At 29.2% G+C, this 19,772-nt stretch overlaps 1 protein-coding gene and 1 long non-coding RNA gene across 2 annotated transcripts in view; one reads left to right on the forward strand and one right to left on the reverse strand.

The window, feature by feature from the left end:
• Positions 1-19,772, reverse strand: part of LOC101240045 (fibrillin-1) — a 178,117-nt gene that overhangs the window by 142,928 nt on the left and 15,417 nt on the right. Inside the window, exons 2-3 of the mRNA XM_065795472.1 lie at positions 5,578-5,626; positions 4,935-5,058 (exon numbers count right to left, since the gene is read on the reverse strand). Coding sequence (XP_065651544.1) covers positions 4,935-5,058; positions 5,578-5,595 — 142 coding nt within the window. The 5' untranslated portion in view covers positions 5,596-5,626. The remainder of the gene's footprint in view (positions 1-4,934; positions 5,059-5,577; positions 5,627-19,772) is intronic.
• LOC136079573 (uncharacterized) lies at positions 15,530-15,883 on the forward strand. The gene is made up of 2 exons (XR_010638034.1): positions 15,530-15,635; positions 15,715-15,883. It is a non-coding gene; the product is annotated as an uncharacterized LOC136079573 (long non-coding RNA).

Genomic DNA, 19,772 nt, shown 5'->3' on the forward strand with positions numbered 1-19,772 from the left:
TTTATTTTATGTCAATGGGATGGTTTCATCTTTTTCTGACGTAAGTGCACCATAAATAGTGTCCAAAATTTTGTTGACATATATTGACCCTCATCTAAATTGATACCATTTTGTTGAGGGGCACATTGGTGGTACTGTATTTCGAGTGCCTCACGAACTTTCCTATCAAACTTTTTAGCATCAACTTTTAGAGTTCTGCAACTGTCCCAGTTAATTTGTTGTGAACAATGTCTCATGTGTGTAGCTAATGCAGATCGTTCTGTTTTATTTCCTATTGTACTGTTTTTGTGTTGCTGCATGCGTGTTTTTATTTGCATTTTTATTTCACCTATATACTTTTTGTTACAATGACATTTAATAAGGTAGACTCCTGGGTGGCTGTTCATTTGTAAATTAGATTTATTTCTTGATGTTAATATTGCTTCTAGGTTCAGCTTTGATTTAAAAACCGTTTTATATCCTGCCTTCCTAAACACCTTACGTAATTTGGGAGACCATATTGGTACTCAAGGTAATGAAATCGTTGGATACGTACTAGTGATGTTTTTATTGTTTTTAGTAGTCACTAGTGATTTTTTGTTCTTTCGTTTTATTTCTTTTATGATTTTTATGAGATTAGATTGTTTGTAGCCGTTTTCGACAAATACTTGAATAAGGAATTTCAGTTCATTTTCTATATGTTTTTGACTGCATACATTAAATGCTCTATGTACGAAACCCTTGAATATTCCATTTAAAAGTTGTGGGTCATGGTTTGATGTTGCCTTAACTTGAATGTTAGTAATTGCATTTTTTCTGTGTATTTTAAATTTATATCTACCACTTTTGTTATTTATTATGGATATGTCTAGAAAATTTAGTGTTTTTTTGTCATTTTCAAATTCGATAGAATATTGTATTTTTGGATGCTGTTGATTAAGTATTGTCTTAAATTGCTCAGCATGGTTAATTTTAGCATGACTGTCATCTACGTATCTATAAAATGACTTTAAATCAATAAGTGGATTGTTTTTCAGCGCTGTATTAAGTGCTCTTTTTTCAAGATGTTGAAGAAAAGATTCAGCTAAAACTACCATAAATAAAAGACCTATCGGACCTGAATTTTCAAGTTCGTGTATTTCATTGTTCCATAAAAAGTATGGTCGGTATAAACATAGTTCTATCAGAATTTTAATTTCTTTTATATTTAATTTTGTCGCTTTTTTAAAGTTATTGCTCACCTCCGATAACCTTATGAGTACTTCAGCAACCTTATGAGTACTTCTTTAAGAGGAATTGATGGGTATAAGTTTATAACGTCAAATGATACCTGAATTTCGTCACTGGATATGTCCCACGATTTTGCTTTTTCTAAGAATTGTTGTGAATTTTTTAATCGAGTTGGGTTTTTATTTAATATTGGTTGTATTAGTTTTACTAAGTAATTTGAGATTCCGTAGTTTGGTGTGCCTATTGTGGATACTACAATTCGCATTGGGTATGACTGTTCAGGCTTATGTGCCTTTACTACACCATACATACGAGGTGGTATTGGGTCACTGGGATAAATTTGTTGATATTCATCTTTTGTGAACCGACCTTTTTTATTTAATTTTGATAGTTGGACTTTGATTTTCATTGCGTAACTTTGTGTTGGATCCTCATTGATAATTTTAGTTGGCCCAATTTGTTCTTATATGAATTTAAATATGAATTTAAAATACACAGAAAAAATGCAATTACTAACATTCAAGTTAAGGCAACATCATGACCCACAATTTTTAAATGGAATATTCAAGGGTTTCGTACATAGAGCATTTAATGTATGCAGTCAAAAACATATAGAAAATGAACTGAAATTCCTTATTCAAGTATTTGTCGAAAACGGCTACAAACAATCTAATCTCATAAAAATCATAAAAGAAATAAAACGAAAGAACAAAAAATCACTAGTGACTACTAAAAACAATAAAAACATCACCAGTACGTATATGGTCTCCCAAATTACGTAAGGTGTTTAGGAAGGCAGGATACAAAACGGTTTTTAAATCAAAGCTGAACCTAGAAGCAATATTAACATCAAGAAATAAATCTAATTTACAAATGAACAGCCACCCAGGAGTCTACCTTATTAAATGTCATTGTAACAAAAAGTATATAGGTGAAATAAAAATGCAAATAAAAACACGCATGCAGCAACACAAAAACAGTACAATAGGAAATAAAACAGAACGATCTGCATTAGCTACACACATGAGACATTGTTCACAACAAATTAACTGGGACAGTTGCAGAACTCTAAAAGTTGATGCTAAAAAGTTTGATAGGAAAGTTCGTGAGGCACTCGAAATACAGTACCACCAATGTGCCCCTCAACAAAATGGTATCAATTTAGATGAGGGTCAATATATGTCAACAAAATTTTGGACACTATTTATGGTGCACTTACGTCAGAAAAAGATGAAACCATCCCATTGACATAAAATAAAACTGCCGTTTTAAAAATAAGATACGAAAAAACAAAAAAAAACAAAAAAAAAATTTAAAGCTGAAGACGCTGGTCACAACAATCCAGCGAAAATTTCTTTAATAAAAATAAAAATAATTTTAGTATCGAGAGAAACTCGTATTAATTGATGTTTATAAAATAATATATATATATATATATATATATATATATATATATATATATATATATATATATATATATATATATATATATATATATATATATATATATATATATATATATATATATATATATATAGTTCAGAGATCAGGAAGTAATCCACTGGTATTCAGGGTGGTAGCTCCTCCTATCAAAGACCAACTAATAATTGTGAGCGTAGATATTTATTTAAATATCATGGACTTCCTTCGAGAAGAAAATTGGCCAAGAATTGCCCAAGGAAACCCGAGCGAACTGACTAAGCAACTGCATACTTGATGTGGAAAACTATCGTCACTGGTTTCAACTCGTGTTACAAGAGTTAGTTGATTAGAAGCAGAAAATGATGCGAAACGCCTTGAAATTGATAGTCTTTAAAATAATTCTAATAGTATAAGTAGTGTTAATGCATGTGCTGGCTTCATTAACAAAGATAGAAATGGAACCTCTAAAGAGAACAATGCAGCATTATTTGCAAAAATCACGAAGAAAAGCAACGAAAAAAGTAGAACTGAAAATAATATTATTATCAGTAGTGTGGCAGAGTCTTCTAACCAGAACGAAGATAATAAAGCCGTAGATGATATTCTGGCTGTTTTGAAACTGTCCAGAAATGATGTTAAGGTTCAGAGGGGACTCAAAAAGAAATATGTTCTTTCTGAACTTTCTCAGTTAAGTAATTTAAATGCAACTCAGACAAGCTAAATGATTTCGCATTCTCCTCTTATATTAGTAGAATTTAATAGTCATGGGAACCATCAGACAGCATTGGAAAATGCTAGATTTCTCAAGAAAGTGACTGGTTTTGACAGAATCTTGTTAGAGCTGACCAAACCAAAAATGAGAGGATTACATCTTTTAAACTCCGTGCTGAGTGTAGAGCCAGAAATGAAAAGTTGACTAAAGAAGTAGAAGGTTCTGAAGGGAGGCTCCGATACGGCATTAGAGATAGCAAAAAAGATTTTTGGGCAGTCCGTTTTGGGTCCATTCGTTGGACAGAAAGAAAGTCAAAAACTCATTTTAAAATGTCTACGCTATGTCATAGTCACATAGGTCCAGTTAATGCAATTTTTTCATTCTCATCTTCTTCTACTACTATTTCAGATCTTAAATGCTTTTATACAAATGCTACATCGTTGGAGAACAAATGGACTGATTTCAAAGCTCGAATAGCCACATTAGATCATCCTCATATAATAGCCATTACAAAGATCTGGTTCAATTCATCATCGCTGACCTCTATAAATAACTACACTGAATATTTACAAAGTAGAGAAGGAAGAGGCGGTGGCGTAGCCATTTGTATTAAAAATGATATTCATTCATTAAATTGCGAGTTCAACGATCAGCAGCTGGTTGAGTATATCTTTTTATATGTTGTACATATAATGTCTATAGAACTTTAAAAATGTTTTATTTTGTGTTTTAGTAAATTGGAAAAGATTAAAAAGAATTAATAATAAAGGTGCAAGCGAAAGGATATGAACCATAACAATGAACTTTAGTCCATCATTTTATAATAATAAATTGTATAGTTCTTAATATTACATAATTTGAAGTTTACATAAGTTTAGACACTTTTTTATTTATTATTTGTTTAGGTGTTCTAAGTGATCCTAACGGTCTTAAAACAAAATACCACGGAATAGCATTTAACCAGGAAATTTACGCCTCCTTTCTTCCCAATGATGCTATATGGCCAGAACCGCCTTCGAACCACGGACCTCCAAGTTCTGAAACTAGACCTCGAACCACTACACCACGACTGCGTAAAACTTATATTTAGAAAATATTTTAACTAGTTAACAAAAAATATGTTTATAGCTCAACTGAATTTCCGACATTCAGATTATTCCGTTATTGATGATGTTAAAAAGCATACACTTTCCAGCTTTTCCAAAACATTTCCCAAAAAACATCTTTTTTTTCAGTTTTTCCAGCAGGTTGGACATCATTTAATAATTTTTCAAACAATTAAAAATACCCCACTCATTAGTAAATTTCATGTTCTGTAGCCATGTTTTGATTTTTAAAATCGTTATTTGTATACTCACTTTTTAACAAAACGTGAACCTAAATAATAGTTAAATTTAAACAGAGCTCTATAATTCAAAAACCTTGTATATTTTTTTGTCAATTTTAAAGTTGATTGATATATGAAATTGGGAATAATCTAAACCTTTAATCTAAATGAATTAGGTTAGTTACTAATCATTAGATTAATGACTAGTTAAAATTAGAAACAGTATCAAACCATGCATACAAAGTCTCCAACACTTAAACTTACTTTGAACAGAATCGAAGTAAATTCCAGGACAAACCATATTTACTGAATCAATGATAGAATCATTTATTAAACCAGTAACTAATACAAACCATATTTGCAGTAAACATAAGAATGTTTTGTCGATCTAAAAATAAATCATTAGGTTTCAAAAAATAGTCACTTGGCTCTTTTAAGTTGAATGTTTATTCAACTTAAAATGTTTATTCAACATAACAGTAGCCTAAAAAACCTAATTTTTTGTTTAAAATGTTTTTTATAGTCACTTTTCAGTTTGATTCGAAATACAAAATTTTCTAAATTATTGAAAAACGCCTAATTCAAACAAATCAATAGTTCATCAATAAGAATGCGAATGTAAAATCCCCTTCCTCCCCAACGATTTTTTGAAACTAATTACTATAGTATTTCTATTTATTTAACATAGTTGTTTGAAAAAGAAAGAAGTGAATTGTGAAGGCTGTTTAAAATTACATGAAATTTTAACAAAATTCTAAGAATAATAAGTCTGATTTTTTTAATTTGAAAAAAAATCTATTCATAATAAATTCAGTTAAACAATACTAAGATTATTCTTTTGAACAGTAAAAACTTTTTATTAAAAGGATAACAAATAAAAAAGAATAAAAATAATATTTTTACTTACATTATTTTTAAAAACCATCGTTAGATATTTAGCAAGATTTAAACTCAATCTAAATCAAAAGACCAAAAAATGGTTTTGTAAGCAACTTTTAAGAAATTTGAAAAGTACGTAAACTGATAAACAGGAAGGACATACAAGGGAGTGCTGCTAAATCGACCAAGGGTTTTGGTTAAGGCAGGTTTAAGGTTAGTGTTAGTGTTAGGGTTTGGTTTGAAATAATGAAAATATATTTTATAAAAAATTGAACAAATGAGCAAAAAAAAAAAAAAAAAAGTTGTCATATATATATATATGCCGTGGCTGTAGCCTGTGGCATATATATATATATATATATATATATATATATATATATATATATATATATATATATATATATATATATATATATATATATATATATATATATATATATATATATATATATATATATATATATATATATATATATTTATATATATATATATATATATATATATCAATATATATGCATATGTATATCAATATATAGCCATATAAGGAGCGTATAAACTAAAGTATATGGGCATATATAGGTAACATATAGGCATAACGAGCGTATAAACTAAAGTACTTATAGATTGGTTTGCTTAATTAATTACAAATAGAAAAAATTTAAGAGTATTCAATTTGTGGAGAAAGCAGAATTAGCCTTGTTTGCGTTATTTACAAGAAAATACAGAAAATATTTTGCTTTTATGCTCATTTAATATTTAGTATTGCTTTCTGAATTTTTAATGACTTTACATACATACATTAATTTTTACATTTTGACATACATACATTAATTTTTAAGCGACTTGACATACTAGTCACAAGATTTTGGATAGTTTCAGCAGATATTTCATATCAAGTTTCTCTTATACGAGTTTTCAGCTCTAATGTTGATTTAAGTTGGTTACCATTTTATAAACCTTTCCAGAAAGTATTTCCCATAAATTTTCAATTGGGTTTAGACTTGAACCATTACGTCAGTATTTTTTTCTCTTAACTAAGCTTTTGTAAGATTTGAATTATAGACAGCAGTATTGTCTTGTTGAAAGGTGAAATTTTCACCCACCAATTCTTCACCATGTTCAAGCAAACTAATTTCTAATAAGTCAATGTAGTCCTATGAACCCATGTTTGTTGAAATCCATGGTAGTGGAAGTTTTCCAGCCAATGAAAAAGCTCCCCAAACCTTAACAGTTCCACCACCAAAGTTACGACTCATCCGAGTTTATTCCTCTTTTTAAAGATTGTGTCAGTATTATTGATAGTCATCAGGACCGCCTAGATTGAACTTTTTTTCATCACTAAAGAGAACTTGATGCCACTCTTTTTGCCAAGACATGTGTTCTTTCTACCAAGACATGTGTTTTTTCTGCCAAGACATGTGTTCTTTTGCAAATCGTAATGTAGCTTCTTTATGACGAACAGTAAGTTTTGGTTTTGGTTTACGCTTTTTCCAAACTGCGTTTGGGTCTTCATGAAAGATTTGTCTCGCACGTTGAACAGTTAAAGGTAATTGTAAATCAGAACGAATTTGAGATGCAGTCATGTACAGAGCAGCAGCACGACGTATAATAGCTCATTTAGTACAATTATTAGTTTTACATTTGCCACCACTTCCTTTATAAGCACCATAACTAACGCCCATTTTGAAGTAGTTAATAACCACTTTTTGAGATCTTATAATTTTCATTGCAATTTCCCGATTAGATAAGCCTGTATCTTTGTATGCTTTGATTACAGCTGTTTCTTCATTCTTTAAACGCTTAACACGTCTCATTTCAAACTCATGTATCAAAAACCAAAGGTTAAAAACTTTATGAGCACTGATTTCACAGTCTTTGTTTAACTTACATGTAATAATAAAAAATTAAGTTACAAATGCGTATCACCAGATCAAAATATACAAGTAAACTGAAAATAATTATTAATGAGACTAATTCTATTTGTTACCGCAAATATCAAGTATTATACATTTTATGGTTTTATCAAGTGTACTGCAATTTAGTTATGCTATATTGTAATCTAAAAAGTTGTTGTTTGTAATAATAACTATATATAAATGGATACACAATATGCACCAAACAAATTTGCTTACAGATTTGCAAAATATTGAATTAGAACATGGTGAGGCTAATTCTATTTTCTCTACTGTATGGTGGCATACCGGTTATGTTTCCATAAAGGTTGGTTTTGGTGAAAAAGTGGTTAAACCTACATGACTATACTGACTTTACGTTAGTTTTAGTCAAAATATGTCCCTTGTGCACAAATATTGTTTTTATAATCAACAAAAATCGATTTTGGGATGTGCGGTTGTAGTTTTATTCCCTTCATATATTTAAGATTGTGAGTTTATTATTAAATGTGTAGAAAGGGAGTTTTCATGCATTTTATATCCAAGTTTTGTGAATTTAGTGGAATACTTTATCTTTTGAACAACGCAGAAAATGATGACTTCTTTCCATGATGGCATATTGGCGAGTTGGGGGTGTTGCAATATTGACCAGTTGGAAAAACCTTTTTTTATAAGAAAACTTATTTTTAAGTAAAGTAAAAAATAAGCGATGCTCCAAAAGTTTTTTCTTTGGTCCAAAAAATACATAAAACGCAATATATCCTATGCGCATACGCAAAACTTCACAACGCTGCTCTGTAGCATGAAATGGTAAATTAGGATGGTTCCGAGTAATTTCTGGCTTTTCTGAGGGAAGACTCTAAGGTTAAATGAAATCATCAAGTTACCTTTGATCCTAACCAGCCCTATCCTCCTCTATGCCATCATAGGAGCAGTGGTTGCCTATGATGGAATACTTTTGGTTTTTTTTTTAAATAGAAATAACTTATTAAAAAAAAAAACTGATGAAAACTCCGAGGGTTATTATTGTTGTACATGTAACAAGGATTGTATCCATATCAAAACTTTTATTATTGGTCTTCTGAATACTGGATAATGAAGCTTCAAAGTTAAGCATATTATCCTAGGCGCGTTTCTCCTATATGTATATACTGTATGAATATGTATAAAGACCCATTATAGTGGGTCGGGGGCCCTTCCCCGAAACATTCGTTCAAACAAACATCCAAAAAGTCATAAGGGTCCCAAAATCTTTAAAAAAATTTCACTCGCTATTACTAGAAAAAAAAAATTAATTTTTAAACTTTGAAAAAATAAATGTTTTTGTAATTATGATACGTCACTGGGTACTCACAACTAAAATTATGTAATTGTGTAGGGAAAAGTCAAGCTAAGTCAATCTTAAATGAAAACTTATTTTTCAAAATAAATCAAAACGTTGTTTGTTACACACAGATTTTGATTTAAGTTGTTACAAAAACTAAAAAGCAATGTAATTATTTTAGTTTACCTTATAAATGGAAAAATATATATTAAAAATTATCATGATAATAATTATGACGATAATCATTATTTTGTATCAATTTTATAACAATTTTGTACCAACTTATAACACGGTGCTCAGCGATAAGATAAAAATAATGTATTCTCCTTGCTCCGACAATTATACTATTTGTAAATTTATGAGGATTGTAATATTTATCTAACGGCAAAATATGTTTCAAAAATGAATATATAGACAGATAAAATCATGCAACACAAACTCGTCAGCGTTAGATGAAGAATAGAAAACATTTAACTAAAACTATGAGAATTTATAAGGTAAATTATACAGAGTGAGTCTAAGTGGTTGAATTATTATTTTGACATGCTAAGGAAAATTTCATCTTTAACCTAATATCGAACACTGTTAAATCAATCATATAAAATAATGACTAAAAGCGGAGGGAGGGGGGAAGGCCTGATGCTACCCCTTACCCTTCCTCTACGCTCACTAAGCCAGTCAACTGGCACCCAAAAATATGTTTCTCATTAAAAAATTCTGCGTTTATTTTAAACGGAAATAGAAAACTAGGTAACAACAAACTATTGTTGAAATAACTGCTATACAATTTAGCCCGCAATTATGGCAGAAAATAAAACGAAGACATTTTGTTTTAAGAAAATATCTATTATAGTAATAATGTTCAGTAAACAACTCTTATTTTTAAAAGAGAAAAACAAATAATTTTAAATTCACTGATTTCAACATCGTGGAGTAATTTAGATTTGTTTTTATGTGTTAAAAATGTTTTCGGCAAAACCCGTATTGCTGCCCCTCTTCACTTGAAACCTACTCGCTAGTTTCAGAGATGTGTATTAGGGTGGAGTGAATTTTAGTTATTTTTACAATTCGTTTAGCCTGGGTGTGCAAAAGTTGTCTATTCATTTCAGAAATACTCTGGAAAAATATCAATGCTCTAGGAAATTATCTTGAGGTTCCTCAAGACCTTTAAATTTTTAATGGGTCCCTAATATTATGTAAAAAAAATTTTTTCAAAAGTATGTTATGTTGGGTCTCAAAAAAAGCAAAATTTTATAAAAATTTCAAAAATAACAATTATTTTATAAAAAAATTATTATTTAAAATTTTTTTGAAATTATAATTAAAAAAAATAAACTTTTTTCATTTTTAGTTTAAAAGGTCATTTTTTCTCCAATAAACTATAAAGTAACAATTTTTTTTTTAAATAATTGTTATTTATGAAATTTTTATAAAGTTTTGCTTCTTTTGAGACCCAAAATGACATACTTTTGAAAAACTTTTTTTTACATAATATTAGGGACCCATTAAAATTTTAAAGGTCTTGAGGAACCTCAAGATAATTTCCTAAAGCATTGATATTTTTCCAGAGTATTTCTGAAATGAATAGACAACTTTTGCACACCCAGGCTAAACGAATTGTAAATAAAACTAAAATTCACTCCACCCTAATGTATGCATCAATTTCTCCAACAATTTAATAACAAGCTTCCGTTAGGTATGTAAATAATTACAGTAATAATTTATAGAAATAAGTAGCCTTGTTTCCGTTAGGTATAAACTCAAAAAACAAAAATAATCAAATTTTTAAGTTTTTTAAAATTATATAATTAAAATGCCAGTCTATAATTACTCTGTTTAAGATATTTAGCGGTATGTCTCTGATGGAATAATAAATTACTATAATAAAAAAATGTCAACTTTGTGGTATGTGTATATATAACCCACTATTTAAGTTAAACTTTTATACAATTTATGATTAAGAGTTTATTATTATTGTATATTTTATATTATTGTATGTTTCTGAAGTTAATTTTGTACTATGTCTCAGCATCTCAAAACACACAGTTGTTTTGGGACTTCCATTTTTCTAATTGCATTGACTTAATTTTCAATTTTGCTCAGAACTATTAGTCAATTTTGTTATACATTTAAGTATTACTAGAAATATTTATTGAAAACAATCCAAGACTAAATTAACTGTAAATTTATTATGGATTTGAACCTAATTTTCATAAATTGAGCCTAGGTACAGTTCAAAAAAAGCTTATTGTACCAAGGGCTATTAATTTTTAAACCCTTCTACTTGATGAAATTTTATTAGTATAAGTCAATATACTTATATTAATACAAAGTAATCAGTATAGAGATGTGATTGTATCAGTTTTAGATTATCATTTTTAGACAAGTACCTATGGCCAAATTTTTAGACAAAAAATTTGGCCATAGGTACACAAACTTCCGCTAGACCTGATTGGACCTCTTGCCTTAACAAAACTTGGAAAAAAAAATATTATTACTATTACTGATAATTGAAGTAAATATATTGAAAAATTAACAATTTATGTAACTACTTTATTTTATAGATTTTTGGTAGTCTTCAAAAAACTCTAAAATTTTAGTTTATTTGATAAAATCTGCTTATTTTCCTCAAACCAATCAACGAGAAAAAGGTTCAGAGTTTAAACTGGTAACGGTAACCCTTTGAAAAAAGCTATTTTTTAATGATAGTATCATTGTAAAAAGGGGCTGTCGAAGTTCAAAGTTTTCTTTAAAGTTTGTCAATACAGTCTAAAGGCAAGGCCTTAGACATTTTAAGAGACTCATCTGGCTGGCTTGATGACACCTTAATTGATATAGCACAAAATTTGTTTTTATATTAGTTTTCTAAAATATTTGGGTTTCCAAGTTTAAAATATCTGGGTTTTTTGCATTTTTAATTGTTTTAATTCAGGTAATTTTTCAGAAAGTTACAGTTGTATGCAAATGATTAATGTTAGAAAATCATATTGGGTGTTTCTAAGTAATGTGTCCTGTTGTTGTTTCACATTGGAAGTATGTTCAGTTTTATGATTTACTCTTTAATAGTTTAAGTAAAGATGATGCCCCATTGTTAGTGCATAGAGTTGCACATGAAAATGGTTGTGATCTTTTCTTAAAAGGAAATGCAATGGCTTTGTGTAGCAGTATCAACCTAAGTTTAATTATATAAAAAGATAATGACATGAGATAGCATTACCTGAAATGTATTGAGAATGGTAAATTAGAGATGTTTCCTTTTGTTACTGTGTTATACTGTCATAAAAGGTGTGTCTTTAGTGCTATCATTGTTGTGAATGTATCCTTTTATTTCTGCTGTTTTTGTTTTTATGACTTATTTGAATATTTAAATTCAATCAATATACATAAACACGTTTTTTTTGTTTTATTGTTGTTTTGTTTATGTGCCTTATGTTTTAGTTAATATTTAAGTTCATTACTTATTTTATTTTTGTAAGTGTCTTATAGATGTCTAAAGTTATACAATTGGCTAATTTAGGTTAACTATTGCTTGTTCTTTATTTTGTTATTGGCATGATGATTTGTTTTGCTCACTTTGTAGTTGTTTTTTTCTTACTGTCATCAGTTATTGAACTAGGATTATTGATATAAGATATAGTTATTAGGTGCAGTTATTAAAGTCAGTTCTTTATTTACATACATTAGTTGCAGTTGCAGTTAACTATTGCTACTATTACAACTACACCAAAACACAGTGGGTCAAGGTGTGCCAAAATTAAAAAATTTTTGTTCAACATAGGTTTAATGGTAATAGTTGTTTTCCATACTTATCAAGCTTTAAAAAAATATATATTTAAATATATATTTATAAAAATAGATATTTTTTAGTGACTTGCTTTTATATTAAATTTTATATGGCCTGTTGAAGTTAATTTTTTTTGCCAGATTTGTAAGTTTTAAATAAAAATTAATAAAATATATTTGTTGCTACACAGAAACTGTCAACTATTTTTTAATTAAAATTATTTGCGCTATGATTTTTTTATATATTGATAGATTGATACTCCTTGAAACAAAATAACTTCCCTGCAAATTTTTCGCTTGTAAGTAAGAAATTTTATTTATTTTTTAAGATGATGTGTTTTTACTGGTTTTTTTAGTGTAAATTTTTGCTTACTTTATTTAATTAAAAAAACCTCCAGTATCCTCCAGTCTGAAAATGCATTAAAATCTTTACTAAGTATATATATTATAATTTAAAGTTAGTTTTAGCTTCAACAAAGTATCACCTTGGCCACAAATTAACTTTTACATAGCAGGTTATAACTAAAATTTTGCCCGCGACAAACAAATCACAAGTTTTTTTAATTAGTTAATTTTTAATTAATCACTTAGCTTTTTAATTAAAAATAAAACACATCATCTTTAAACTTTTAGGCATAAATATACTGTCATTTAAATGATTTCTAATGAATGTATTTTAGAATTTATGGGTTAAAATGAAATACATTGATATATATACCTACATGCTAGAAAATAAATTAAAAATCTCTGACCATGGTGTTTTAAAGGATGTTATCAATGGTATGAATTTGGTAAACCCTAACCCTAAGCTGGAAACATTGCTAATTCATATAAGAAAGAGATGGCAGGACTTAAAAGGTAACTGTATTCATGTTTCAAAAAAATGTTTCAAAAAAAAGCATAAAGAGTGGCTACAGACAGAGATTGATGTTTTTACTGATATTCCTGTGAAACAAGATACACGTGGCAGGCCTTCAATTGAGAATTTTGATGACTGTTCACTTCGAACAAAGTACAGGCGTACCAACTCTCTACAACATGGGCATTCATCAAATGAACTACTTTTGCAGCAAAAGTTTCTCTTAAAAAAGAAAATAAATTTGATGAGGTACATGCAGTAAAGAGAATTTTTGACAGTAGTAACAAAATATCTCAACAACTCTCTGGCAATGAGGCTCTAGCTTTACTTTTAGATACAAATATGACCAAAGATGGATATCAACTACATCGAAATGCTGCTTTGAGAAAAAACTGTGAACTTTATCCTTCATATCACATAATAAAGGCAGCAAAATTATCTTGCTATCCAAATGAAATAGAGATAGATGATTTTTTGCTAAAATCTCAATGCAGAGCTTGGTCGACTACACTGCACAAAGACTATGTCAAGTACAGAATGAAGTTATTGAAACAGTTGCTGGTGATACAACCATACTTGCTACTTTAAGACACAAGGCACGATTTGATGGCTCAACAGGACAAAGTGTCTATAAGCAAACAGTGTTTAAAGATGGTATCGGTAATATACAAATAGAAGAGTCATTGTTTTTAACTTGCATAGTACCACTTGACTTGAGCTCATTTGCTTGTGGAAAAAAGACAACTTTGTGGCGAAACCTAAAACCATCATTAACTCTGTATTGTCGCCCTTTGCGTTTTCAGTTTGAAAAAGAGTCTAAAGATATAATCTCTGAAGAAGCTCAACTAAAAGAAGAAATAAGGAATTTAAATTGTACAAAAATTATATTAAACAATGGAAAAGTACTTCAAGTAAAGCATGTTATTGAAATAACAATGATTGATGGAAAAGTACACACAGCTTTATCTGAGGCCACTAACTCAAGTCAGCAGAAGACAAATCACAAGTTGCTGAAACAAAGTCTCACATCCAACAAGCTTTTTTTCAACAGATGGGCCTTGTTGTTGATCAACCAAAGTCTGGAGGATCTGGTACATCTAATGATGGCAACACTTCTCGACAAGCATTTGCTGATGCCATTTCTTTTGCAAATATAACAGGTGTCAATAAGGAACTAGTTTTAAAATTGCACATTATTTTGTCAAGCATATCAAGTGGCTATGAAATAAATACTGAAAAGTTTACCATGATGTGTACAGAAACTGCAAAGTTGTTTGTGAAACTGTACCCATGGTACTACATGCCACAAAGCCTCCACAAACTGCTGATCCACGACCCAGCCATCATTAATAGAATCTCACTGCCAATTGGAATGATGAGTGAAGAAGCACAGGAGGCAACAAACAAATTTTTCAAATGGTTTCGTGAACGTCATGCTCGAAAAGCTTCAAGATGTATGGCAAATGAGGACATTTTGAAAAGATTTCCAAGCTCATCTGATCCTGTCATAGCATCTTTGAGGCAAGCCTGCACTTCAAAAAAGAAAGACTTTCCTGTTAAGGTTTTGGAGTTATTATTATCAGGAGATAACATTGTAAATTTGTAAATACTTCATTTAAATATGTGCAGACATAGATGGTTGCCTTAAAGTTGTAAATTGTGTTTGAATGAGTTGATAAGACATGAAAGTATTTTTTTCATAAGATTGTGTACCTATTAAAAACAGTAAAATGTAATTTTTTAATGTTTATTCTGTGGATTGTGTTTGAATTGAGTTGATAAGATGTGAAAAATGCATTTTTTTATTTTTTTTGCTGTATTTATAATTATTAAGAAAAAAAAATTAAGAAAATCATTTTTTTAGACACAAATATGTTTAGAAGCTCTAAGTATGTTATTTATATCAAATTTAATAATATTTAATAAAAAAATAATTTTGGCACAAAAATGGGCATTCTGACTGTGCAAAAGTATTTAAAAATATGGCTATGTAATTTTTAATTATAATAAGATATTTGATCAATTTTTTTATAGACTATTGTGAAAGTATAGACTATTCTGGCATTTGCTGTTTACAAATTGCTGTTTTAACATTTTTAACATTTATATGATTTAAAAATTCAAATCCTTCTGACACACAAATAGAGTTCATTTTGTAAAATTTATTACAATTTATTGACATTTATTGATCAATGCATTTATTAAGTAGTCTTTTGGTGCAAAAGCAGGTATTTTTATTATTATTTTTTTTATTCATTGCAATTTTATTATACTATTTATATTATAGTATATTTCTATTCTATATAGGCTTGTAATTTCATGTGGAAAAATCGAATTTCTTCCGAAAATGCCCAAGTTTCAACCAAGTTAAATTTTTTCAAAAGAATTTAAAAACCATGTTATTTTATTTTGCTATTTATATTGTGTAAGGATATTTTAATCTTATTTTCAAAATAAAGTTTTAGTGTAGCATGAAGTGTGTCGTTTCTTTAATGTCGTTTTTATTTAAAAAATTCACATAGTAAGAAATTGTAAACTAAGTTTAGGTCACATTTTATTATTATTGCGCTATATATACATTAAAACTGCTAAAATCGTCGAATAATACCCGTCTAGGTTGTTGTTCAACGGTAGTACAGTAGTGGTGTCGTGGTAGAGCACTCGCCTCATAATCGAAAAGTTCTGAGTTCGATCACTACCACGTCCCTGGCAGTACCGCGCTCAACTTGTTTCTCCGCGTAACGATCTTGTTCGTCATGGTTTGTGTCGAAATTATGGAGTTGAGAGAGGGTTGAAACAACAACTAAAGCAGCCTCCTCGACTGTAGTGTCTTTTTCGGTCTTAAGGAGGTAAATTATCACACAAAAAAAGGCTAGACACGAATTAATAAATTGTATTCTTTTCTTTTTTCTGCGATAATATTAGAATACTGTCCTTACTATTTATCTGCGTAGAATCAAGTAACAATTACAAAATTTACAATTGTTAAGTTTAAGGGTTAAAGATAAATAATTTAACGTGAAACATTTTACTAAAATGCACAGTTAAATTATTTAGGAATACAATAAACTATCTTGTGAAATGACTATTTTATTTGATATCATTAATACTTTTTCTTAAAAATATGTTTCTTGTCATACAATGCTATAAAGATATAAATGGCGACTAGAATATACGTCGTGAGTTAAATATTATTAAAAGTAGTAAATTATCACTATAAAAATGCCGTAAAATAGTAACAATTCGCATGACAAAGTAAATGCTTTTAGTTCGGTTAACGTTTTTTTTTAAATTTGTTCGTCTGGGTTAACGAAATATGCCTTGATTGTTCAATTTGTCTACTTATTTAACGATCTACTTATTTAACGTGACTTTATACTTAAAAAAATATCCGTAAACTAACGCATGCGCATAATATCATATTTACTTATTTGATGATCTACTTAACGTGACACTGGTTCGCAGTCGCGGTTTGCATACCGCGAACTGCGAACCGCGAACTTACCGACTACCAAAAGTTGCGTTTAAACAAAAATAAGTCTTATCTTGTGTAAAAATTTGTTTCAATTTACTTCGCTAAAAAGTACTTTACTATTAATTTTGTAAACTGAATTTAGATACGGATTAAAATCAAAAATATTGCAACAAAAAGTAACAAAGTAATGAATAAATAAATCATAAACTAGTAAACAAATAAATCAAAGTTAATAAACTTCTTTAGAAGTTTATCCCAGTAATTGACGAATTTTATCATACAAAGCTTCCTTCAATCAGGGTTGTTTTGTACTTGTCTTTAGTAAAATTAGCAATAAATAATCTTTTGGAAATTGTCATTAAATAAGATTGACTCCTCAGTAGTCGTAGAAGCAGTTCCTATACATGCATCAAACAACTTGGATGGTTGTATCATTCTTGCAAATAGTTTAGCAAAATTTAACTGTACTTCTTCAACAGAAAATAAGAAAGTATTATGGGTTTGGAAAAAGATACAATAATGGAATAATTGATAAATTACGCTTTTAATCAAGTTTTTGCAATTTCTAAAACAAATAACATTAAACTTAAGCGTCAGCGTGGCCCTCATTGCAATCGGCTTCGGAAATGCTGTCGATTACAAAAACTCCTCGTGGTTATATATTTAAATACCAGAACCATTGTTAAAACAAGATTTAGGTAATTTAAAAATATTTCGGGAAATATGTCTCATTGTTAAAAAATTTCAAAATATAAAATACAGTTAGAACCAGTGACAGAAACAACTGAGACAGAGCGGGTTAGCAAAAAAAGAACTGTAGCTTTACAAAAAGTAGCTTTACATTAGGTGTCCAAAAGATATTACATTTTAGCTTGTTTAAAATTACAAGGCAGCCCATTTACAACATCTGCGAATCAGATATCAATAAATAGATTGTAAGGAGAAAGACCTTTTAAATGTCAAAAACCATTGATGAATGGGATGTTTATTTTAGAAGTAATAAAAAAAATAGTAGATCTTTGCAGCAAAGATCCACTTTTTAAAATCTTAATTGTTAATAAAATACAAAAAAAAGTTGTCTTATGTCTACAGAAGAATAAGCTAATAATTTAAAGTTCTACTTAACTTGGAAAGTCCTCACAACAACCCACAACCTTAGATGACTGTTTTTTTTAGTTGTTAAGGTGCTCCAATAAGAACTAGGTGTCTTATTATAATGCACCGTGGAAGAGCAATTTAACTAGAAAGTTTACACTTCCTTCCTTACAAATGTCGCTTCTCTGGTCAGAGCCAACATCCAACTTTGGACCTCATGATTTTGAGAAAGAACTCAAATCACCGCACCTCGGTTGCAAAAAAGTTATTTCGCATTTTCACTAGTAATTAATTTTTCTTTTCGTTTTATCAATAAAATACGTAATCATTATGTGCAGTTATAAATACAACAAAAAATTAGGCATTATACATATATTACTCCGTATAAGAAACAATTTGTAACAATATTGCTAGGTCACGTGATGCTTGTTTACAAACAATAGTTTGCGACAGTTTTTAAATTAAAAACTATTAATGAAAGTTTAATAAAAACTATTAGGATTTACTAAACACAGTTATAAAAAATTTATAATTAACTAATGAAATAAAACTCGCATTAAAAAAACTTCATAACTGTTGTTTTATGAACATACATTGTCAAACAACTTAAATTTAAAAATAAGCAAATGTTATTTAAATTCTGTAACAAAGCTGTCTAGTCTACAAAGAATGGTTTTTCGCTTGTGTTCGTATGAAGAATTTACACCCCGAATAAGGGGCTGTTTATATGGAAAGCGAGCTGGCTCGTTTGCCGAGCAAGCCCGTTTATTTAGATATCGACGTCTGCATTATTTTAACTTAATTTTATTTTGCGTTTATAAGAACAAACGAGCTAGCCCGGATGGCGAGATTCTACTTTTTTTTCCACGAGATCTTAGAAAACGGGCTTTCGCGAGATCTTGGCAAACGGGTAATTTCTCATATAAATTTCTCATTTAAAATAGTACGCATGCGTTTTTTAAAGTTTTTATTTATTTAAAAGCTTCCGTGTATTATTATTACAACTGTCAACTTCTGCGTACTTAAAATTTTAATTATTTTGCTTTTATAAATTGCAAATATTTCAATTTTATTATTTGCAATTAAAACTATATTGCTGACAACTCTCAATCGGCATTTTTTAAAGTTTTTTCTTTTGTTTTATCAATTTTATTGATAAAACAAAAGAAAAAACTTTAAAAAATGCTTAAAAGAAGCTGACAACTTGAAACGAAATTTAAGTGCTGTGCAGCTTGACCAGAAACTGTATAAAGAAGCGAAAAACAATACGATATTCAATTTAGAAAAAAATGGGAGAAGCAATGCGAGAGTCACCAAAATGTTTTTGAGCTACATCAGTTATTATATTTTGTCACCATAAATCAGTTCGGCCAATTTTAAACAAGCAGCTACGATTTATTCTTTTTAGGCGCTTCTCTCTTGTTTGTTTCATCTTTTGAAGTGATCTTGAACGTTTACATAAAAAAATAATGTTGAAAAAATTATCAAACTTTAACTTGTGAAGCTAATACAACACTATTAAAGCTTTTAAGTTGCATTATTTGTGTTATAAAAAAAATTAAACAAATTGTTAAAACATAATGTACTTTATTGTCCATAGCCGCCATCTTTAAAATTATTATTTTATTGATAAAGAGGGCAGCCCGGCTACAAAAAGCAAGTCTGACCTCGATATCAATTTTTATTCGCGCAATAGTGTTAACATATTCATATAAACGCAATTTCTAAACTGGCTCGTTTTCTGGGCTGCTCGGCAAACGAGCCAGCTCGCTTTCCATATAAACAGCCCCTAACC

This window comes from Hydra vulgaris, chromosome 04 (genome assembly GCF_038396675.1).
Source record: "Hydra vulgaris chromosome 04, alternate assembly HydraT2T_AEP".
Lineage (NCBI taxonomy): Eukaryota > Metazoa > Cnidaria > Hydrozoa > Anthoathecata > Hydridae > Hydra > Hydra vulgaris.